General features: G+C 48.0%; 1 protein-coding gene across 1 annotated transcript in view; it reads left to right on the top strand.

Moving 5' to 3' along the window:
- The window catches only part of TAX1BP3 (Tax1 binding protein 3), a 46712-nt gene that overhangs the window by 620 nt on the left and 21251 nt on the right, over positions 1-24841 (top strand). The window contains exon 2 of the mRNA XM_075335184.1: positions 23643-23762. Within this exon, the coding sequence (XP_075191299.1) occupies positions 23643-23762 (120 nt within the window). The remainder of the gene's footprint in view (positions 1-23642; positions 23763-24841) is intronic.

Genomic DNA, 24841 nt, shown 5'->3' with positions numbered 1-24841 from the left:
GGCTGTAAGCGTGACCCACCACTTTGACCGCTCAGGGGGCAGAGTGTGTGTGCGTATCAAAGTCTCGGGGGGGGTGCACTTACCTGCACTTTTCAGTACAGCGGCCGGGCAGTAACACCATTCACCGGCAGGATAACCTTGTATCTGCAGATAAATAGCGCTTTCTGAGATGATAGGTATCCTTTTAAAGTGAACCTGTCAGATCCAATGTTAGTTCCAGTCGTCTCCATTAGCATATTAGTACACCCCTGTGGGCGTGCTAACATGCTAATGAATGTGCAGCGTCACTGGATGATCTCGCTCACCTCTCTGCCGCCATTGCAACCGATGCTGGATTTCGGCTCAGTGCGCATGACCCCGGAGTTTGTCATGCGCACAATGAAGGCGGGTGTACGCGTCCTGGCTTCAAACGGAAGTAGTGCCCATGACCCAAACTCCGGGATCTTGCGTACTGAGCCGAAATCCAGCATCATACGCAATGGCAGCGGAGAAGTGAGTGAGATCATCCTGTGACTCTGCACATTCATTAGCATGATAGCACGCCCACAGGGGTCCACAGGGGCGTACTAACCTGCTTGTGAAAAATCCAGCCCGTGCGTGTGTGTGTGTGTGTGTGTGTGTGTGTGTGTTTATATATATATATATATATATATATATATATATATATATATATATATATATATATATATATATATATATATATATATATATTATAATTTATTTTTCTATAGCGCTAACATATTCCGCAGCTCTTTACATACATCTGGAACACTGTCCCCATTGGGGCTCACAATCTAAATTCCCTATCTGTATGTCTTTGGAGTGTGGGAGGAAACCCACGCAAACACTGGGAGAACATACACCACTCCTTGCAGATGGTGTCCTTGGTGGGATGTCTGACCCATGTCTGACCTCACCGTGCCTCAGTCTCGGATATCGGCCCTGCTCTGGCCGCACAGCAATAGAAAGGATACGTTAACGCGTTTCTGGCTTGACGCCCTTAATTATAACCATGATTAAGGGCGTCAAGCCAGAAACGCATTACCGTCTACTGTGCACTGTCTGTTTTGCACTAATAAATCACCGTGAGCACTCAGCTGGATTACTTTCTCCTTTCTAGTACTAACCTGCTAATGAGGGGCGCGACTAGCCAAGGGAAGTAACGCCCTTGGGACTAGTCCCCTCGCTCATTAGCATACGATAAAAGATCTTTAGAAATCATTAGCATACGATAAAAGATCTTTAGAAATCCTTTTTCTAAAGATTTCTTTATCTATGCTAGTGTACACAGGGACAGTTAGGCAGGGATTATCAATATGCACCCAGAACTGCTAGTGGTTCTGGGTGCATATTGGACCTGACAGGTTCCCTTTAAAAACAAAAAAACAACTTTCAGCTCTGACAGCCATAACTTTTGTATTTCTCCATTGATGGAGTGGTATCATGTCTGTGTGACAAGCTGAAAGTTTCATTCGTATTATTTTGTTTATATGATGTATTATATGATGGTTTTTTTTTTTTGAGAAGAGTGTCAAAAACCCATTAGCCCGGGTTGGATTGTCATCAGGCTCTTCGTTCTGTTCCGTACAAGGATTCCTTCAGAGCAGCTTTATTATTATTATTATTATTATTATTATTATTATTATTATTATTATTATTATTATTATTATTATTATTTTATTTATTATTATAGCACCATTTATTCCATGGCGCTTTACAAGTGAAAGAGGGTATATGTACAACAATCATTAACAGTACAAAACAGACTGGTATAGGAGGAGAGAGGACCCTGCCCGCGAGGGCTCAGTCTACAGGGATGGGTGTTGTACAATAGGGGAGGACAGAGCTGGTTCGCAGTGGTGTACTGGACTGAGGGCTATTGTAGATTGTAGGCTTGTTGGAAGAGGTGGGTCTTGAGGTTCCTCTTGAAGCTTTCCACGGTAGGGGAGAGTCTGATATGCTGAGGTAGAGCGTTCCAGAGTATGGGGAAGGCGCAAGAGAAATCTTGTACGTGATTGTGGGAAGAGGAGATAAGAGAGGAGCAGAGAAGGAGATCTTGTGAGGATCTGAGGTTGCGTGCAGGTATTTATTGCAGAAATGCCGCAGTGACATCTGTAGTAATATTTCTCATTGCATTGTAGAACGGGTCGGATGATCAGATGGGCGCAACTCGAGTACAGAGTATAATGGATGTCAATGGGGAACTTGACATTTTTTTCGATAAGAGTTCAAGGAAAAATGCTCGAGTTCTCCATTGACTTCCATTACACTCGGTACTTCGAGCATCCGAAATTGATCTACAAATCCCAAGCATGGTTGTGCTCACTCCTCACTAGTGAGGATCACAACCCTGCTAATAACAATCACATACATGGCGTGGATCTCCAAACTGCCACTCTTATCAGTGTTTACTGTGGATATTTTTCGCAGCGTGTGCACAAGATTTCTTACAATCTCCTGCGCTATGCTGGAGCTGCAAAGATACAAGCAGAAGATCCGGGGCATTTGTTGTAATGTGGGAATGTAGCATACAGTGATCTGTTTTCTACAAGTGAACTGGTATGTCATGGACATGGCGTGTTCCCCAGTGCTCCCCTAAGGCTGGAGTCACACTGGCGCATGGCATCGGATGCAATATAATAATAATCCTCGGCTCCCACTCTGCTGCAGGCATGAGCCGAATGTCCTGCATCTGTGATCCGATCTTACTATCGGATCACAGCTGAGGAGGAGGAGAGGGAGAGAGTGATCTCTCAATCTCCTCTATTGTCAGCCTCTATGTATATCACAATGCACTCAGATGTCATCAGAGTGCAGTCTGATTTTTCACTGGCACCCATAGACTTGTATGGGTGCGAGAGATAGACTTGTAGACATTCACATCAATGCATGCTGCGTTTTTTTTTTTGTTCTTTTTTCCCCTCAGCCTAATTAGGGCTGAGGAAAAACTTGCAGATGTGAGCTGCAGCATTGTCTTAAATGGACCCGAGTGCAATGAGAGATTTTCTCACATTGCACTCGTGCGAGTCATACGCCAGTGTGAGCGTACCCTAAAGCAGATATTGGTGTTATGTTACCATGTGGTATGTCGTCTGAGATGCGGTATATAAACTTAAAAGCTCGGCTGAGCAGGATGTGCAGATTTATGGAGTTGCTGCCTGAATGCGTTTATGGCCACTGGTAGCTTTTTCCCCACCATGTTCCTATAAATGCCATAAATCCAACTTGCCAATGTCATATTTTCTTTTATTTGGAGCAGAATCCACTCTCTGTATCAGTTTTTATACATGAGCTCTGTTTTCTTTCTTAAAGGGGTTGTCCGGTCTGAATCCATAAGTCTGCAGTCAGCTCTGTGTCCCTCTATGTGACTGCAGACTTGTGAATCTCCACATCATGTGCCCTGTGAGGATTCTCCAGTGTCAGAGCCGGGAATGGTGGTCACATGGTTGCACGTGACCACAGTTCACAGCTGTGACACCGGAGAATCCTTAGGCTATGTACGCACGCTGTGTTTTTGTCACGTTTTTTTGGTGCAGTTTTGTTAGAACTTTCTCACTTTTGACTTTCCAGCAAAGTCTATGAGAAGTCTGAGTTGCTGTGCACACGTTGCAGTTATTTGTCAGCAGGTTTTTTTTTCACAAAATTTTGTGACAAAAAAGAACTGCATGTTTATTCTTCTCTTGTTTTTATCAACTTTTTTCACCCATTGAAATAAATGAGGGGATGAATATCTATCTATCTATCTATCAATTATCCTATCCTATCATATTTTGTTTCTCCTTTAAGAAACAAATTAACAAAAATGCATCATCATTACAAGCATATTTTTTTTTTTTTGTTACATTTCCAGGCTCTCTGTGACAAGGTGTAGTTTTGGTTGCAGTTTGTGTGCAGAAAAACCTGCAGCGTGCGCATGTAGCCTAACAGTGCGCACTGTGCACTATGTGAGGATTCACAAGTCTCCAGTCACATAGCGGGACTGAAGACTAAGGCTAGTTTCGCACATCCGGTTTTTCGCCAGTTTGCCGGATTCGGCGCACGCCAGTAAAGTGTATACAGTACATTGGCAGCGCCGCAACTTCCGGGTCACATGCTCCGGTCACATGACAGCATGTGACCGGCGCTTGTCGCGCTGCCATTGTACTGTATACACTATAGTGGTGTGCGCCGAATCCGGCAAACTGGCGAAAAACCGGATGTGCGAAACCAGCCTTATGGATGTAGACCAGACAACCTCTCTGGTGAATAATGCTGCCCCATCACAGCCAGCATGAATCGGGGACAGCCTCCCCCATTGTGCGTATCCATACTTTAGGCCTCATTCTGATGTCTGTGCTTCATGTACTTGTTCTATACATGATTTTCATTATGATCATTGTGTTATTTGCCCCGCGTATGTGCAAAAATTAGAGGACATGTCCATTTTTTACCTGCAACGTTGATGAAAAGGGCTAGATGAAGTACAGTATATGGGTGTGTTAAAATCACAAGGATGACATCAGGGTTCAGTCTGTATGAGTAGTATTGTAAAGGAAGCTTGGATTGTTTTATCCATACTGGTAAATCACTGATGAAACAATTATGGTAAAAACTGACCAGACATGGATGGCGCTCTATACACTTTTTTTTTTTTGCATAGACGAAGAAAGACTTACATCTGAATGAGGCCTTTCTTTGAAAGGTTACAGTGTCTCAAAGCAAGCATAGTTTGATAAGGACCTGGTGAATATGGAGAGCAGTTTTTTGGGTGGATCCCCACCAATGTCTCCTAATGTAGCATTGCTTGATTGACAGATATTATCCCATACACAAACAGGAAGAGACCTGTCAATCTAGTTGAGCCGGGTTGGTATAAAGGTGGTGTCACACACAGCGACAACGAGAACGATGTCGCTGCTACGTCACCATTTTCTGTGACGTTGCAGCGACGTCCCGTCGCTGTCGCTGTGTGTGACATCCAGCAACGAGCTGGCCCCTGCTGTGAGGTCGCCGCTCGTTGCTGAATGTCCTGCTTCATTTTTTGGTCGTCGCTCTCCCGCTGTGACGCACACATCGCTGTGTGTGACAGCGAGAGAGCGACGAAATGAAGCGAGCAGGGAGCAGGAGCCGGCGTCTGGCAGCTGCGGAAAGCTGTAACCACTGTAAACATTGGGTAACCAAGCTGGTTACCCGATATTTACCTTCGTTACCAGCCTCCGCAGCTCTCACGCTGCCTGTGCTGCCGGCTCCTACTCTCTGCACATGTAGCTGCAGTACACATCGTGTAATTAACCCGATGTGTACTGTAGCTAGGAGAGCAGGGAGCCAGCGCTCAGTGTGCACGGCTCTCTGCACATGTAGCGACGTTATGATCGCTGCTTCGGCTGCTGTGTTTGACAGCTAAGCAGCGATCATAACAGCGACTTACAAGGTCGCTGCTACGTCACAGAAAATGGTGACGTAACAGCGACGTCGTTGTCGCTGTCGTTTAGTGTGACCCCAGCTTAAGTCATTGGGAACCCACACAGGTAATGGCTGCTACGGCATTTCAGAGTAAAACATTGATGACTGCAGTGAGGGAGCCTACATCTGATTCACGCTATCTGTGGGTTCAGGAGGAATAAAACATTTGACAGGTTCATTTTAAAGATGGATCTGCTGTGAAGCTGCAGCCACCGTCAAGCAGACCTGGCATGTCATTGGTTGCAAATGCAAAGGGAGCTGCCAGCAGAGGATCTTGATGATTTTCCCAAGTGCATTCAGTGGAGGAACATTCCTCAGACAGCCATTAATGACCTCAATGATAGCAGTCGAGGCTGTAAGGCCGGCTTCACACTTGCGATAAACTCGCACGAGTGCTATGCGAGAATTTCTCAAATCGGACTGAGAAATTTTTGCGTTTTGATGAGTTTCTCGCCGAGTCTCTTCAATGCAAGTCTATGGGTGCTTGAAAAAAACGCATGTCACATGGACGGCACACAGACCATCCTAGTAACATGCGTTTTTCACAATAGATTTCTAGCAAGTAGCAGAGAAAAAAGTAAATGCTCCTGTAGATAACAGTACAAGATTAGCAGCTGCCGAGGAGAAAAACTGATTACACACAGAATACTGACAGCACCCTGATGAAAAGTGAACTAAAATCGTCCGACTTTCCAGCATGAGACTCGGACCGATTTTACACGCACAAGTGTGATTCCAGCCTCAGTGTGAGGATTTCTGTGTGTGGCGCTCGTGCTCAGTAGTGAATGAATCCTGATGTTTTGAAAATGTATTTTTTTTCTTTTTCTCCATATAATTACTATGTCTAGCCATCCTGTTCTTTCCATAATTCCACAATTTTTTCCTTCTTGGTTATATATATTTCAATTGTTCTTCTGTTTAACTTTACATTGCCTTGATCACATCAAATTCTGTTTAGCAATGCGTTTTGTTTTTTTTTTTGTTAAACTGTGGCAAAACCGCACCAAATGCTCACTGTGTAAACACACCTCGGATTGGAATCATTTTTTCATCACAACATTGAAGCCAATGGGTGAAAAATGCTGCAAATCCGGACCAATAATTGACATGCTGCAGATCTTTTTACTGCATCAAAATCTGCCTCAAATCTGCAAGGAAACAAAAATGCAGCGTTACATAGTTACTTAGGTTGAAAAAAAGACCAAGGTCCATCTAGTTCAGCCTTCCGTTGGCATAGCACTTCAGAAATCTCAGACTTTGCTTGGCCTGGCTTCAGGAGAGGCATGCAGATTTAGAAAAAAAAATGCATCAAAAAATGCGTCAAAAACCGCAGCGCGTGCACAAGGCGAGAACTACACTGTCATGTATCGCGCAATATGAAATGCATGAATGTGTGACTTGGTGCCGGCATTATATCTGTGACTATCCAGGCTCTCAGAAGGAGTTGTTATCTATGAGGGGGATTAGCTGCAGTATTTTCTACAGTCACAGCTCCTCTCTGCTGTTCCCTGGTATTTAATATGTGGGAGAAGCAGTATGCCAGAGACCTTCATGTCATTAGTGTCCTTCCCGGTGGTTATACCCCAACTGATCACATAGTAAAAGAATATCCTACTGCCTTACTTTAAAGATTTATTTTGATAAAGCTGCTCAGATAATTTTGATAACGTAGGCCGGATCCATCATTCAGACTTATCGTCAGAATAGTGTTGCCCTTTCTCCCTTGTTTTTTCTCCCTTTTTTTTTTGCTCCCTTTTTTTTTTGCTCCCTTTTTTTTTGCTCCCTTTTTTTTTGCTCCCTTTTTTTTTGCTCCCTTTTTTTTTGCTCCCTTTTTTTTTGCTCCCTTTTTTTTTGCTCCCTTTTTTTTTTGCTCCCTTTTTTTTTTGCTCCCTTTTTTTTTTGCTCCCTTTTTTTTTTGCTCCCTTTTTTTTTTGCTCCCTTTTTTTTGCTCCCTTTTTTTTTTGCTCCCTTGACAATGTGTCTTGTCCCACATACATACAAGGCAACCCATTGATATGAATGGTTTATATGTAATGGTCAATTTCTCCTGTGGTGGCGCTGCAGTTTCTCTGTAGATTTCAGTTGTTTGCTGATGGTTACAGCAACAGGACCATATCAATACAGATTGTCTAGAGTGGAGAGTCCCCTTTAAAGGAAAGCTATCTTCAGAAAATTACCTATTATTTAAATCCATCTTTTGTGATAAAGGAACCCTGTCAGCACAGGGTGACTGTTCAAACCAAGCACAGGTGCTCAGTGCATCATGGCGGGTCCAATCATTTAAGTGCACCTTCTCACATGCATGTTTTCCCTTTATCTATATCCTTCCCTCTTCTTTGATAACTCTGGCTTCATAGAGTCAGAGAAAGGAGTAGATAGAGGGGAAAACAAACCGCTGGCAAGGTGTATTTAAATGATTAACTCCACCATGATGCACAGAGTGCCTGTACTTGGTGTGAACAGTCATCCTGTGCTGATAGTCCGTTTTTAAATGGTTGTCTAAGGCTAGTTTCACGCTTGCGTTGTTTTCCTTCAGTCACAATCCGCCGTTTTGGAAAACAGCGGAATCAGTTAACGGATTCCGCTGCTTCCCATAGACTTGTATAGACTGATGGACCTGCGTTGCTTCTGCTGGCCGACGCTGCGTTGCTTCCGCCGGGCGGAAGGAACGCAGCATGTAACATTTTTTCGTGCATTAAAATGACGCAGACTGGCGTATTCCGTCGGCGTACATTGTTTTTATAATGGACATCTATGGTGGCGGATTCCGTTAGAATCCGCCATTTGACGGATTTCGTTAACGCATCCGTCTTTACACAACTGCGCATGCCCAGATGTGTGAAGTCAAGAAAGAAAACTAGAAAGGATTCTGTTGTTTTGTACGATCCGTTGCATCCGTTGTGCCATTATATGCAACGCATCCCTTGCATCCGTCACACAACGCAATGCAACGGATACCGTTCAACGCAAGTGTGAAACTAGCCTAAGACTTTAACATTGATGACCTTTTCTTGTCATCTCTACCGATGAGCCGTTTTGTTTCGGAGCTGCATAGCTCTGTCAGTGGAATAGTGGCCATGACTAGGTACTGCACATCCACCCCCTATTGATTCGAAAAGGTGCAGAAGTGCAGTACCTGTCCGCGGCCACTATACAACTGATGGAGCTGTGCAGCTCCAAAACAGAGCAGTTCCCACCGGTGGGGGAGCCAGGTGTCGCACTCCAATCAGACATTAGCCATCAATGTTGAGAATCGGGACGACGCGTATGTATGTATATAATATATTTTTCCAATTTTGATCACCACAGTTATATTTTTTTTCTTCATGGCTTCACAGCACTGTGAGATATGTTGCTGCTCCATAATGGAAACCTTGATGTACCCTCTTCACATTTGTCACTGGCCTCCATTGTAAACTCTTCTGCCCCATGTGGTGGGAGGATTAGATCTACATTGCTTTCCCCCCAGTAAAGGAATAGACCTCTCCACCTAGTACTGGTAGACGCTATTTTAAGTCAGTGGGGTCCGCAGGGTGCGCGCTCTGCAACTTTTTCCGTATAATTCAGGACGGAGACCCTCAGGAGATATTTAGCGTCGATCCTTATTAAGTCTCTTCTGCAAAGTACGACATTGGAAATGATTGGAAACTGAGCAGTCGTTTCCAGTGCAGATAAGAGTTGAATGGCTGGTTCCATATTGCGCCGCCTTCTGCAGTGGAAACTGGAGATAGCTGAGGTGTGTTGGCCGTTCCTATCACAGCCACATTCCTGAGTCACGTCAGATCCTGCCTGAGTCATCCCAGACTTTGACAGCAGCATTTATATAGCGCTTGACATGTTAGAACATTTGTGATCTGTTCCTGCCGCTCCCAACTATGACTCCCGGTCATCCTGTAAAGTATGGCTTCTTGTAAATACAGTAAAGCATGATTCATCCTGTAAGATAAAAGGAAGGGGCTGTCAGCTCAGAAATCTGCGCTCCTCCAGGGGTGAGCACTTCACAGCAACCCTACAATAAAGCGTCTCCCCCGAATACCTTCATGTGCCCAACACCACAAATGCACTATGATTGTCCAAGACCTGAATCTGCACAATGTCTGATTTCTTGTGCAGCAGCCATCAAGTTGTTACAGACATGACACATGCAAAAGTGGTGTGGAATGGCTTAAAGGGGTTGTCTAGGTTTGGGGTGAACATTTGAAGTCACTCTGTGTAACTGCTGACTCTTCACCTTCACAGCTGCACATTGCACACTGACTGTATTCTGCGGTGCCGGTGGCAAGAGTGGGCGGTTATGTGAGCACTAGTATGTGATATGCATATTTCCGTCCACATTCCGACTAGACTTTTGCAGCCTCACTATAAGTGATTTGAGTGAGACTGCACACGTCTAGTTGGCCTGTGACCACATACATGCAAATCACATTATTATGATTATTTATTATTATAGCGCCATCAATTCCATGGCGCTTTACATGTGAAAGGGGTATACTTAATAGGGACAAGTACAATATTCATAAACAATACAAGACACAGACAGGTACAGGAGGATAGAGGACCCTGCCCGCGACTTCCGCTCATGTGACTGCCCACTCTCGCCACTGACACTTGGGAATCCTGACAGCGTACAGTGCGACTCAAAGGATTCAAAAGTGAGCAGTCATATATGGCGTGACTTTCACCCCAAATGTGGCCAACCCCTTTTAAAAAGAGCCGGTCACTAGGGCAAAAGTGGAAAGAATTTGGTCTTATTTCATTCCAACTGTTCCCCTGAATGTTCAGCTTTATTTTTAAGCCGACACTTGGGGGTAGAGAGATGGCCTTTGTATTTAGTTCTTATTTTCTTCAGCGCTCTATTGGGAGACCCAGACGATTGGGGTATAGCTACTGCCCTCCGGAGGCCACACAAAGCACTACACTAAAAAGTGCAAGGCCCCTCCCCTTCTGGCTATACCCCCCCGTGGTATCACGGGTTCTCCAGTTTTCAAGCTTTGTGCGAAGGAGGTCAGACATCCACGCATGGCTCCACAGATTTTAGTCAGCAGTAGCTGCTGACTATTTCGGATGGAAGAAAAGAGGGCCCATATAGGGCCCCCAGCATGCTCCCTTCTCACCCGTGGATGGTGTTGTAAGGTTGAGGTACCTATTGCTGGTACAGGGGCTGGAGCCCCACATGCTGTTTTCCTTCCACATCCCCTTGTAGGGCTCTGTGGAAGTGGGATCCTGCCGGCCTCTAAGCTCTGACGCCGGGCTCCATCCACAGACCCATAGCACCTGATGGATACGGAGCAGGAGTACAATCAGGGACAAGGCCCTGCATCATACAGGTACTCTGTGTCCCCGGCAGGCACAGACACACTCCGGGCTGGCTGGGTGTTGTAGTGCGCCGGGGACCGTAACGATTGAGTTGGTGTTCCTGCAGTTTACTGGGGGACTTTTGTGTTGTGGGAACGCAGCGCCGACCCCCACTGGACCGGCGGCGCTGCTGTGACTTGTAGTGCGCCGGGGACACGCCGACCGCGCTTTTACGGCGGCGGCGTTTATAAATCCAGTCCCCGGCTTTTGCGGCCTAGCTCCGCTTCGTTCCCGCCCCCACCCTGTCAATCAGGGTAGGGGAGAGACGCTGTTTCGCAGCAGCGACGAGGGCTGGAGCCTGATTTACATGCTCCAGCCCTCTCACTAGGCACAGAGGGAAGCAGGCTTCCCGCTCTTAGTCAGGAACGCCCAGGGCCCGCCCCCCCGCCTCTCCCAGGACGCCGGCAGCCATTACATGCAGTCTGGCTAGAGGAAGGACGCAAGGCTCTGGGAGACCTGGACTAGGGGGCTTTTGGAGACCACACACCCGCTCTTAAGCGGGCGGTAAGCGGCATTTCAGCTGGCCCCTCTAGTGCCTCAGTGTGCATTGGTGTACTGTGTCACCAGATATATATATTTATTTATTTCTTGCACTGTGAGGTCACTTCCTGGCTGGATAACCCCGGATCGCTCTGAGGAGGCAGCAACATGTCATCCACAAAACGCAAGGCTGCCAAGGCTAGGGCTGTGTACACTGCGTGTGCTGCATGTGGGGCTGCTCTACCAGCAGGTTCCAAAGACCCCCATTGTGTGCAATGCTCAGATCCGGTGCTGCTTCGCCAGCCGGAGTCCGGAGGGGTAGTGACCCAGGCTGAGACGCTTGTAAGTCCTGCCCCGGTGTCAGGGACAGACTTTGCAGTTTTTGCTGATGGAATGTCTGTGACTATGGCAAAAATCCTTGAAACTTTGCAATCCATGACTGGGGCTCAGTCTATGGACACGGCGAGGTCTCTGTCCTCTAATCCCCCTCAGTTGGAATTAATCCAGACTGCAAGGGGGTCCCCGGCTTCCCAGGCTGAGTATTATGACTCCGATGATAGCCCCAGCCACCCTAAGCGAGCTCGCTGGGAAAGACCCTCAATGTCATCACACTGCTCAGGGTCTCAGCGCAATCAGTCGCCCTGTGATGCGTCTGAAGAAAGTGATCAGGAGTCTTATCCTGGAACCCCTCTCAATCTGGATACCCCGGATGGGGACGCCATGGTAAACGAGCTTATCTCAGCCATCAATAGACTGTTGGATATTTCTCCCCCAGCTCCTTCTGCAGAGGAGGCAGCTGCAGAGCAGGAGAAGTTTCGTTTCCTCTATCCCAAGCGTAAATTGAGTGCTTTCTTGGATCACTCTGACTTCAGAGAGTCAATCCAGAAACACGACGCTCATCCAGAAAGGCGTTTCTCTAAACGTTCTAAGGATACACGTTTTCCTTTCCCCCCTGATGTGGTCAAGCGCTGGACCCAGTGTCCAAAAGTAGACCCCCCGATTTCCAAACTTGCAGCTAGATCCATAGTTGCAGTGGAGGATGGCGCTTCACTTAAGGATGCCAATGACAGACAGATGGACCTTTGGTTAAAATCTGTCTATGAAGCTATCGGCGCGTCGTTTGCTCCAGCATTCGCAGCCGTATGGGCACTCCAAGCTATTTCAGCTGGTTTAGCAAAAGTGGATGCTATCATACATCCAGCGGTGCCGCAAGTGGCGTCCCTTACCTCGCAGATGTCTGCGTTTGCGTCTTACGCTATCAATGCGGTCCTAGAATCTACCAGCCGCACCTCAATGGCGTCCGCCAATTCGGTAGTTTTGCGCAGAGCCTTGTGGTTAAAGGACTGGAAAGCAGATGCTGGTTCCAAAAAATGTTTAACCAGCTTGCCTTTATCTAGAGATAGACTGTTTGGCGAGCCATTGGCTGACATCATTAAACAGTCCAAGGGTAAAGACTCTTCCTTACCCCAGCCCAGATCAAGCAAACCTCAGCAGAAAAAATGGCAGCAGAGGTTTCAGTCCTTTCGAGGTTCGGGCAAGACACAATTCTCCTCGTCCAAAGGGACTCAGAGGACGCAAAGAGTCTCAGATTCCTGGCGGGCTCACGCACGCCCCAAGAAAGCAAATGGAGGAACCGCTTCCAAAGCGGCTACCTCATGACTTCCAGCCCCCCCCCCTCCGCATCTCCGGTCGGGGGCAGGCTCTCCCGCTTTTCCGACATTTGGATGTCACAGGTCAAAGACCGGTGGGTGACAAACATTTTGTCTCGCGGGTACAGAATCGAGTTCAGTTCTCGTCCTCCAGCTCGGTTCTTCAGAACCTCCCCACATCCAGACCGAGCAGATGCCCTGCTGCAGGCGGTGGACTCCCTAAGAGCGGAAGGAGTAGTGGTTCCTGTACCGCCTCAGGAACAAGGGCGAGGGTTTTACTCCAATCTCTTTGTGGTTCCAAAAAAAGGACGGCTCTTTCCGTCCTGTTCTGGATCTAAAGCTGCTCAACAAACATGTGCACGCCAGACGGTTCCGGATGGAAACCCTCCGCTCTGTCGTTGCCTCAATGTCTCAAGGAGACTTCCTTGCCTCAATAGACATCAAAGATGCTTATCTCCACGTGCCAATTGCTACAGAACATCAACGTTTTCTACGTTTTGTGATAGGAAACGACCATCTTCAGTTCGTAGCTCTGCCATTCGGTCTGGCGACAGCCCCCCGGGTCTTCACCAAGGTCATGGCGGCGGTGGTAGCAGTCTTGCACTCTCAGGGACACTCGGTGATCCCTTACCTAGACGATCTACTTGTCAAGGCACCCTCTCAAGAGGCATGCCAACTCAGTCTACATGCTACGCTGGAGACTCTACAGACGTTCGGATGGATCATCAACTTTCCAAAGTCGAATCTGTCACCGTCACAGTCGCTAACGTATCTTGGCATGGAGTTTCATACTCGAGCAGCGAGAGTGAAGCTTCCGCTGAACAAGCAGCGGTCCCTACAGACAGGGGTGCAATCCCTCCTTCAAGGCCAGTCGCACCCCTTACGGCGCCTCATGCACTTCCTCGGGAAGATGGTGGCTGCCATGGAAGCAGTTCCCTTTGCGCAGTTTCATCTGCGCCCACTTCAATGGGACATTCTCCGCCAATGGGACGGGAAGTCAACGTCCCTGGACAGGAAAGTCTCTCTTTCCCAGACGGCCAAGGACTCTCTACAATGGTGGCTCCTTCCCACCTCATTGTCTCAGGGAAGATCCTTCCTGCCCCCATCCTGGGCAGTGGTCACGACAGATGCGAGTCTGTCAGGGTGGGGAGCAGTGTTTCTCCACCACAGGGCCCAGGGGACGTGGACTCCGCAGGAGTCCACCCTTCAGATCAATGTTCTGGAAATCAGGGCAGTGTATCTTGCCCTACTGGCCTTCCAACAGTGGCTGGAAGGAAAGCAGATCCGAATCCAGTCGGACAACTCCACAGCGGTGGCATACATCAACCACCAAGGAGGGACGCGCAGTCGGCAAGCATTCCAAGAAGTCCGGCGCATTCTAATGTGGGTGGAGGACACAGCATCCACCATATCCGCGGTTCACATCCCAGGCGTAGAAAATTGGGAAGCAGACTTCCTCAGTCGCCAGGGCATGGACGCAGGGGAGTGGTCCCTTCACCCGGACGTGTTTCAGGAAATCTGTCGCCGATGGGGAGTGCCGGACGTCGACCTAATGGCGTCCCGGCACAACAACAAGGTCCCGGCATTCATGGCGAGGTCGCGCGATCAAAGAGCTCTGGCGGCAGACGCATTAGTTCAAGATTGGTCGCAGTTCCGGCTCCCATACGTCTTCCCACCTCTGGCACTCTTGCCCAGAGTGTTACGCAAGATCAGATCCGATTGCAGCCGCGTCATACTCGTCGCCCCAGACTGGCCGAGGAGATCGTGGTATCCGGATCTGTGGCATCTCACGGTCGGTCGACCGTGGTCACTGCCAGACCGACCAGACTTACTGTCCCAAGGGCCGTTTTTTCCATCAGAATTCTGCGGCCCTGAACCTGACTGTGTGGCCATTGAGTCCTGGATCCTAGCGTCCGCAGGATTATCTCAAGGAGTCGTAGCCACAATGAGACAAGCTAGGAAGTCAACGTCTGCTAAGATCTACCACAGAACGTGGAAGATTTTCTTATCCTGGTGCTCTGCACAGAGAGTATCCCCTTGGCCATTTGCATTGCCCACCTTTCTTTCCTTCCTGCAATCGGGGTTGGAAAAGGGCTTGTCGCTCAGCTCCCTTAAAGGGCAAGTCTCGGCACTATCTGTGTTTTTTCAGAAGCGTCTAGCACGTCTTCCTAAGGTGCGCACGTTCCTACAGGGGGTCTGTCATATTGTGCCCCCGTACAAGCGGCCGTTAGATCCATGGGATCTGAACAGAGTACTAGTTGCTCTGCAAAAGCCGCCCTTCGAGCCTCTAAAGGACGTTTCCTTTTCTCGCCTGTCACAGAAAGTGGCGTTTCTTGTTGCGATCACATCGCTTCGGCGAGTGTCTGAGCTGGCAGCTCTGTCATCCAAGGCTCCCTTCCTGGTGTTCCACCAGGACAAGGTAGTGCTGCGCCCCATTCCGGAGTTTCTCCCTAAGGTCGTATCCTCGTTTCATCTTAATCAGGATATATCCTTGCCTTCCTTTTGTCCTCAGCCGGTTCACCGGTATGAGAAAGACTTACGTTTGCTAGATCTGGTGAGAGCACTCAGAATCTATATTTCTCGCACGGCGCCTATCCGCCGTTCAGATGCACTTTTTGTCCTTGTCGCTGGCCAGCGCAAGGGGTCGCAGGCTTCTAAAGCCACCCTGGCTCGATGGATCAAAGAACCAATTCTGGAAGCCTACCGTTCTGCTGGGCTTCCGGTTCCTTCAGGGCTGAAAGCCCACTCAACCAGAGCTGTGGGTGCGTCCTGGGCTTTGCGACACCAGGCTTCGGCTCAACAGGTGTGCCAGGCAGCTACCTGGTCGAGTCTGCACACTTTCACCAAACATTATCAGGTGCATACCTATGCTTCGGCGGATGCCAGCTTAGGTAGAAGAGTCCTGCAGGCGGCAGTGACATCCCCGTAGGGGAGGGCTGTTTTGCAGCTCTAACATGAGGTATCTCTTTACCCACCCAGGGACAGCTTTTGGACGTCCCAATCGTCTGGGTCTCCCAATAGAGCGCTGAAGAAGAAGGGAATTTTGTTACTTACCGTAAATTCCTTTTCTTCTAGCTCTTATTGGGAGACCCAGCACCCGCCCTGTTGTCCTTCGGGATTTTTTTGTTGTTTGCGGGTACACATGTTGTTCATGTTGAACGGTTTTTCAGTTCTCCGACGTTATTCGGAGTTAATTTGTTTAAACCAGTTATTGGCTTCCTCCTTCTTGCTTTGGCACTAAAACTGGAGAACCCGTGATACCACGGGGGGGGTATAGCCAGAAGGGGAGGGGCCTTGCACTTTTTAGTGTAGTGCTTTGTGTGGCCTCCGGAGGGCAGTAGCTATACCCCAATCGTCTGGGTCTCCCAATAAGAGCTAGAAGAAAAGGAATTTACGGTAAGTAACAAAATTCCCTTCTTTTATGGTGTTTACTAAGGGAGGTGTAGCTCACAGAGCAATAATACAAAGCAGCCTGAAGACACACCTCAAAATGAAAAGGCCCATATCTCAGGAACCAGATTGCAGAATATATTTTTTTTTAAAAAAGGAATACTTAATAATAATTACTCACTAATATTGCAATATTAATGCCATAGCCCTTTACTTACATCAACAACAGTCTCCATTTGGGCTCACAATCTAAATTTTCTATCACTGTCTTTGGAGTGTAGGAGGAAACCTGAGAACCCGGAGGAAGCCCACAATCAATGGATTCATAAAAAACGGACCTCACAGAGATGCCATCTGTTAGTCATACAAGTGTAGTCGGCCTTTTACTATTTTAATAGTTTTCTTAGCTTTGGAAAGAAACTTGAGTTTTACACACCCTCCCTGGGTCCAGCCTGGAGGCTCCACTGCTGCTCCCAGTGTCTATAATGGCCAGCAGCGCTGATGTCATATAGTAAAAGATTCTGGCATTCAAATTAAGTGAAAGCAAAAGATCCCTTTAATTGGGTAAATCATCAAGTAGTAGTGTATAGTTTCTTTTGACGTTTCGGTCAATCAGTGACCTTCCTCATACATACTGTCACAAGTGTTAAGGCCCTGTCACACACACACACACACACACACACACACACACACACACACACACACACCTTTGGCAGATCTGTGGTTGCAGTGAAATCATGGACATATTGTTCCATTTGTACACAGCCACAAACCTGGCACTGATTGTCCACAATTTCACTGCAGCCACAGATCTATCGGAGTGTGTGACAGGGCCTTTAGATAGGTATACAGCAGTCAGGTGTGGAACGCTGCTGAGTACGGCAGCTGAGGGATTAGGTCAAGTGTAGAAGGTCGTTGTGTAATATAGCGAAATCTCCATGCACCATAGCGATTTCACTATATTCCACGCCGGCCTTCTAAACATGAGCTGATCCCTCAGCTGCCGTACTCAGCAGCGTTTCAGAGCTGATTGCTGTATACCTAACACTTGTGACAGTATGTATGAGGAAGGTCATTGATTGACCGAAACATCAAAAGAAACTATACACTACTACTTGATTTACCCAATTAAAGGGATCTTTTGCTTTCCCTTCATTTGAAGGCCAGATTCTTTTTCTATATGAAGACAGGGTTGGACCTACTCTGAGCACCAATCATAACCGCCAGGAGTGCCGTAAATCCATAATTTGAAGCGCTGATGTCATGTCCGCCACACTGCAGCCAGTCGGTCAGCTCAGTGACTCTAAGTAGACTGCACACGTCGCTCATATTTGTAGAGCTCACTGATTGGCTGCAGTGCTGCACCCACACCAACCCACCTCCTGATTAAAAAAAAAAATGGTTTTAGGATTGGGAGAAATCTATAGGTGAATGTGGCCACAGCTGAATCTTCAGGACTTTACCAAAAGTGAAGAGTGACCTGCAGTGTTTGTGGAGGTGGATTTGTTTATTCTCGTTGCCCTTAGTTACCTCAGCAAAGGTGCAGCGATACATAGCTCTGAGCTAATCTGTGGTGTCCAAGGGCAGGACAGGCAAACAGGCAAAACTTCACTCACTAAGATGGAGGTCTGTTGAATTTTTTTTCTCTCTCATATATCATTTATTATAATAATAATAATATAATATAATATTCATTTATATAGCGCTATTAATTCCACAGTGCTTTACATACAATGGCAACACTGTCCCCATTGGGGCTCACAATCTAAATTCCTTCTCAGTATGTTTTTGGAGTGTGGGAGAAAACCCACGCAAACACAGGGAGAACATACAAACTCCTTGCAGCTGGTGTCCTTGGTGGGACTAGAACCCAGGACCCCAGCTCTGCAAGACTGCAGTGCTAACCACTGAGCCACCGTGCATAAATAATTCATTTGTTTAGAGAGTTGTGCAGTTAACTTTTTTTTTTGTTATTTTAGTTTGTCCTTTTTTATCCTTTACAAAACTGGATCCAGCGGTGGATGCAGCGGTGGCCGCGGGTAACCTCAGTGACAGCTCAGCTGATCGCGCTACTCACCGCCGCTCCGATCAGCTCCAGTCAGCAACTGAGGTGAGTAGCGCGATCAGCTGAGCTGTCACTGAGGTTACCCGCGGCCACCGCTGCATCCAGTGACAGCGGGTAACCTCAGTGACAGCTCAGCTGATCGCGCGGCTGTCTTCAGTTGCTGTGTGGAGGTGACCGGAGCGGCGGTGTATTCTGCAGCTCCGGTCACCTCCATGCAGCAGCGCTGGATGCGACGCTGGAGCATCCTGGATTACGCCGGACATGGAGGGCTTTTTGGGGCTGATTAAAGTGGTTAACCAGGGTATATGTTTGTGTTTTTTATTCCTAATAAATGATTTTTTTTCGGGTGTGTGTGTTTATTTACTGTAACTTACAGATTAATCATGGAGGGTGTCTCATAGACGCCTGACATGATTAATCTAGGATTTAGTGGCAGCTATGGGCTGCCAATAACTCCTTATTACCCCGATTTGCCAACGCACCAGGGCAAATCGGGAAGAGCCGGGTACAGTCCCAGAACTGTCGCATCTAATGTATGCGGCAATTCTGGGCGGCTGTTGGCTGATATTGTTAGGCTGGGGAGATCCCCATAACGTGGAGCTCCCCATCCTGAGAATACCAGCCTTCAGCCGTATGGCTTTCTGTCTGGTTTTAAAATTAGGGGGGACCGCACGCCGTTTTTTTTAATTATTTAATTATTTATTTCACTACACAGTATAGACACGCCCACCGGCTGCTGTGATTGGGTGCAGTGTGACACCTGTCACTCAGCGTGGGGGGCGTGTCTCACTGTAACCAATCATAGGCGCCGGTGGGCGGGGAAAGCAGGGAATACCAGATTGTTTAATGGGCGGCCGGCTTTTTCAAAACAGTAAAAGCCGCCGGAGCAGTGTGAATGCCGTGCAGCGCCGCGCCGGTGATCGGGGATCGGTGAGTATGAGAGAGGGGGTAAGAGGGATAGACTGACATGGACAGAGATAGTGACCGACTGACAGAGATTAGTGAATGACAGACATTGTGAGGCGCTTCAGAACGCAGCTTTTCAGCTACGCTCTGAAGCAGACCTTTTTTAAGCTGCGGTGCAGAGCGCACACCTGCGCACATAGCCTCAGACATCACAATCGTATGATGGATGTCACACGTTACAATTGACTAGTTTCGTACTACCAAACGTCCAATGTATGAGGAATAAACGACGTGTATGCGATCACCGTATTTGCGTTCAATATCGATCGCACGTAGGTTTCACACGCAAATACGTCACGAACGATGCCGGATGTGCGTCACTTACAACTTGACCCCGACGACGGATTGAAAGATCTATTGAAGTGTGTAAAGCAGGCTTAAGACCTACTGTGTTTTTCCAAAAATAAGCCCTAGCAGATTTTCAGCATTTTTGGAGCAAGGCTTAAATAGTCGCGGTTCAATAATGAAATGTCCATGCAGCCAAAAAGGTTAGATACTGCAGGACAGCGGGCACCCTGTAATCAGACTCACCCGACGCTGAGCGGCAGGACCTGCAGTGATCACCCCCCCGCACACATGAGCTCTCACCCTCCCCCCCCCCCCTGCACACATGAGCTCCCACCCCCGCACACATGAGCTCTCACCCCCCCACCCCCGCACACATGAGCTCTCACCCTCCCCCCCCCCCCCTGCACACATGAGCTCCCACCCCCGCACACATGAGCTCTCACCCCCTCCCTCCGCACACATGAGCTCTCACCCTTTGCCGCACATGAGCTCTCACCCTTTGCCGCACATGAGCTCTCACACTTTGCCGCACACATGAGCTCTCACCCCCCCCTCCCGCACACATGAGCTCTCACACCCAGCCGCAAACATGAGCTCTCACACCCAGCCGCAAACATGAGCTCTCCCCCCCCCCCCCCCTCACACACATGAGCTCTCACCCCCCCCCACACACACACACACACATGAGCTCTCACCCCCCCCTGCACACATGAGCTCCCGACCCCCCACCCCCCGCACACATGAGCTCTCACCCTCCCCCCCCTGCACACATGAGCTCCCACCCCCCCACCCCCGCACACATGAGCTCTCACCCCCCCCACCCCCGCACACATGAGCTCTCACCCTCCCCCCCCCCTGCACACATGAGCTCCCACCCCCGCACACATGAGCTCTCACCCCCTCCCTCCGCACACACGAGCTCTCACCCTTTGCCGCACACGAGCTCTCACACTTTGCCGCACACATGAGCTCTCACACTTTGCCGCACACATGAGCTCTCACACATTGCCGCACACATGAGCTCTCACCCCCCCCTCCCGCACACATGAGCTCTCACACCCAGCCGCACACATGAGCTCACACCCCCCCCTGCACACATGAGCTCTCCCCCCCCCTCACACACATGAGCTCTCACCCCCCCCACACACACACACACACACACACACACACACACACGAGCTCTCACCCCCCCCCCACCCCCCGCACGCATGAGCTCTCGCATACAAATATCCGATCTATCACACAATAAGATCGTACACACAATCGGATCGCACACACAAACATCAAATCACACACACAAACATTGCATCACACACATCGGATCGCACACATACCATATCCAGCGACACCGATCTCTTCTCAACGGCAGAATCCTGAGAGGCAGTGCGGTGGATTGCAAGGTCCTGCCGCAACAGGACCTGCGGACACACGTGACTTCTTCCCATCATTCCCTGCGTCTGGAAGCGCGTGATGTGATTGTGGTGTGATGTGATTGTGGTGTGATGTGATTGTGGTGTGATGTGTCAGTCAGCAGCAGGGGAGGACTGTGTGCAGCACCACCAGAGATCACAGGAGGACCTGGGAGCCACGCAGACATCCGGGTCTTGTGAGTATGAGTCTCCTGGGAAGTGGGGTGACTGCTTTTTTTTGGGGGTACACTTATTCCCCCCCCCCCCCCCCCAACTGTGTTTCTCCACAAATAAGACCTTCTACAAAAAATAAGCCCTACTGTTTTTTGTTTTGTTTTGTTTTTGTTTTTTTTTGGGGGGGGTGGCAAAAAAATTAAAAAATATTAGACAGTGTTTTATCTTTGGAAAAACACGGTATTACAAAGTCTTATTTACAAGTGTACTATATGATTTTTCTGGGGGAAAAAAAATAAAGTGAGTATTTTATTTTTTTTTTTTTGTTTTTGTTTCTTTTTAAATTGTCTCTTAAATTAAGAAATTGAAGAGATTATCCAATACTTTGACACCCGGCACCCCCGCCAATCAGCTGTTCCAGGTTTTGTAGTGATGGCGACTAGAACTGCTCTTTTATGGAGCTTCATAGGTCTGTAAGCTCTACAGTGGTTACGGCCGGCTACTGCACATCCTTCCCATTTTCAAATTACCGTATTTTTGGCTTTATAAGACGCACTTTCGTTCCCCCAAATTTTGGGGGAAAGTAGGGGGTGCGTCTTATAATCCGAATATACGGGTGTGTGTGTGTGAGAATATATATAATATATAATATATATATATATATATATATATATATATATATATATATATATATATATATATATATATATATATATATATATATATATATATATATATTATAATATAATATAATATAAATTATTATATACACACACTGCAGGGTCTGCTCTGGAGTGGTTCTGGGGGTTGGTGAAGCTGCGGGAGGGAGCCTTTGATCTCCTGCTCCCGCTCATATAATATGCACAGCTGCTGTCCATCACCGTGGTGCTGAAATCGCACTGCGGCGATGGGCTGTGGGAGCGGCGCATATTATATCTGTCTGCGCCCTCCTTTCATGTCACATGCCCCCCCTGTGTTAGATATGGCCCCCATGCTGCTGCACATAGTAAAATAAAACACTTTACTCACCTCCTCCAGCGCTGATCTCCCGGTGTCTCTGCTGCTGTCTGTGATCAGGCACGCAGAGATGATATCACTGCTGTGCCGATCACATGACCGACACCGAGAACCAGGAAGTGGAGGAAGCCGGAGCTCACAAGCACGGAGGGAGACACGAGGAGGGACAGCGCTGAGAAGGTAAGGAAAGAGTATTTTATTTTACTAAAAGCAGCAGCCTGGGGGCGATATCTAACAAAGGGTGATGTATGCAAGCCAGCCACAGGGGGCCGTGTTCCAGCCATAGCTGACATGTGGCATTACTGGGGGACGTGTGCCAGCACAAGGGGGCTATATTCAATATAAGGTGGCCATATCCAGATTAAGGGGGCTAATTTTAGGAGGGGGGGGGGCTATGAGGGACATATACCCTATATGATTTGTTAGACTGACACTGGCATTATAAGACTGACCCCATTTAATATAAAATTCTCTATTCCTTCACCAAATTTTGGGGTGCGTCTTATAATCAGGTGTGTCTTATAAAGCGAAAAATACGGTAATAGGGGGTGGATGTCCAGTACCTGGTTGCAGCCACTATTCTGTCAACAGAGCTGTGCTGTGCGGTTCTGTAACTGAGCAGTTCTGTCCGATACTGGAACAGGTGATCGGCAGTATGCCGGATGTCGCACCCCCACTGATCCGACATTGATGACCTATCCTAAGGACAGACCATCAGTGTTGAAGTAGTGGCCAATCTCTTTAACAAGCTTAGAAAATGCAATTTATGGTTGAGGACTGATTGGAGGGTTTATCTAATTTTGCAGACTCTCTCCCATTTTCATAGACTAAGGGTCTGTTTACACGGACAGACAGCACGATGTGACACCTTTGCCGGTCGACGGTGGTAATAGCCTGGATATACTGTATATACAAAGCAAAATAAATAAAAGTGCCCTGAGTGAATCGCGCGGCACATATACAGTGCCATTCTTCTCGGCAGCTCGAGTCCTACTTGCACAAGACGATGCGCTGCCAAGAACGATGATCTTTTGCGCTGCAGAAAAGCTGATTGTGTTATGTTTGATCATCGGGTGATCGGCAGCCTGCTTTTACTGAAAGATTATTATGAAACGAGCGCTCCTTGTAGTGTTAATGCAGCTTTAGAATATTTTTTTGCTTGTCACCAGGATCCCTCTTGTCATTCCTCTCCGTATGAGATCATCCTTTTCACAATACACAATACAGTAATTTAGCCAATGGGCTTGGCCAGGACCCAGTGTCCTGAGAACAGAACGGTACAAGCCCAGAGGTGCCGACACAGCAGTCTGCGCCATCCAGCTGCCTAATATATGCCGTATCCTGTGCGGAGATGCGATCTACACTACGGAGAACTGACTTTATTTTTGTCTTCTGTTCTTTTTAAAGCAAAGAGTTGAAATCCACAAGCTGTGTCAGGGGGACAACCTGATCTTGGGGTTCAGTATTGGAGGAGGCATTGATCAAGACCCCAGCCAGAACCCATTTTCAGAGGACAAGACAGATAAGGTAAAGATTCGGTGCTGTACTGGCTCTTTAACAGCTTTAAGATGGTGACTTTTTAATGAATTAGCCTCTTTCTGAACATAGCCAGGTCTTTCTCTTCATCCGTATAGCGCCATTTCTGTACTGCCCTTAATTCATCATTAATAAGGGACGACAGATTTTTTTTTTTTTTTTTTTAAATTTCCATCAGTGTTTTACATAGCATAGAGTGGTGCATGACACATGTGGTTATGGCGGCCCTGCTACTAGCAGATGAGGAATCGGCACAGGCTGCTTAAGGTGGTGTCGCACATAGCGACGACGACAACGACGTCGCTGCTAAGTCACCATTTTCTGTGACGTAGCAGCGACGTCCCATTGCTGTCGCTGCGTGTGACATCCAGCAATGACCTGGCCCTTGCTGTGAGGTCGTCGGTCGTTGCTGAATGTCCTGCTTCATTTTTTTGGCCATTGCTCACTCGCTGTGAAGCACACATCGCTGTGTGTGACAGCGAGAGAGCGACGAACTGAAGCGAGCAGGGAGCAGGAGCCGGCTTCTGGCAGCCTGCGGTAAGCTGTAACCACGGTAAACATCAGGTAACCAAGAAGCCCTTTCCTTGGTTACCTGATATTTACCTTAGTTACTAGCGTCCGCCGCTCTCACGCTGCCAGTGCCGGCTCCCTGCTCTTTGCACGCGTAGGTGGAGTACATATCGGGTAATTAACCCGATGTGTACTCTGGCTAGGAGTGCTGGGAACAGGGAGCCGGCACTGGCAGCGTGAGAGCGGCGGACGCTAGTAACTAAGGTAAATATCGGGTAAACAAGAGAAGTGCTTTCCTTGGTTACCCGATATTTACCTTAGTTACGCTTCCACGCGTCGCTGGGGGCTGGTCGCTGGTGAGATCTGCCTGTTTGACAGTTCACCAGCGACCATGTAACGACACAGCAGCGAGCCTGATAAGGTCAGATCGCTGGTCGTGATCGCTGCTGCGTCGCTATGTGTGACACCACCTTTATAGTCTGGACTGGCAACAATCCAAATTAAATTCTATAATTAATTGCAGTGTAGAGATAAGCGGCTGTGACTTCAGTTTTTCTTTT

The sequence above is a fragment of the Anomaloglossus baeobatrachus genome, chromosome 2, assembly GCF_048569485.1.
Source record: "Anomaloglossus baeobatrachus isolate aAnoBae1 chromosome 2, aAnoBae1.hap1, whole genome shotgun sequence".
NCBI classification, from domain to species: domain Eukaryota; kingdom Metazoa; phylum Chordata; class Amphibia; order Anura; family Aromobatidae; genus Anomaloglossus; species Anomaloglossus baeobatrachus.
The sequence above is the reverse complement of the archived record's forward strand: the minus strand, read 5'-3'. Positions and strand labels throughout refer to the sequence as shown.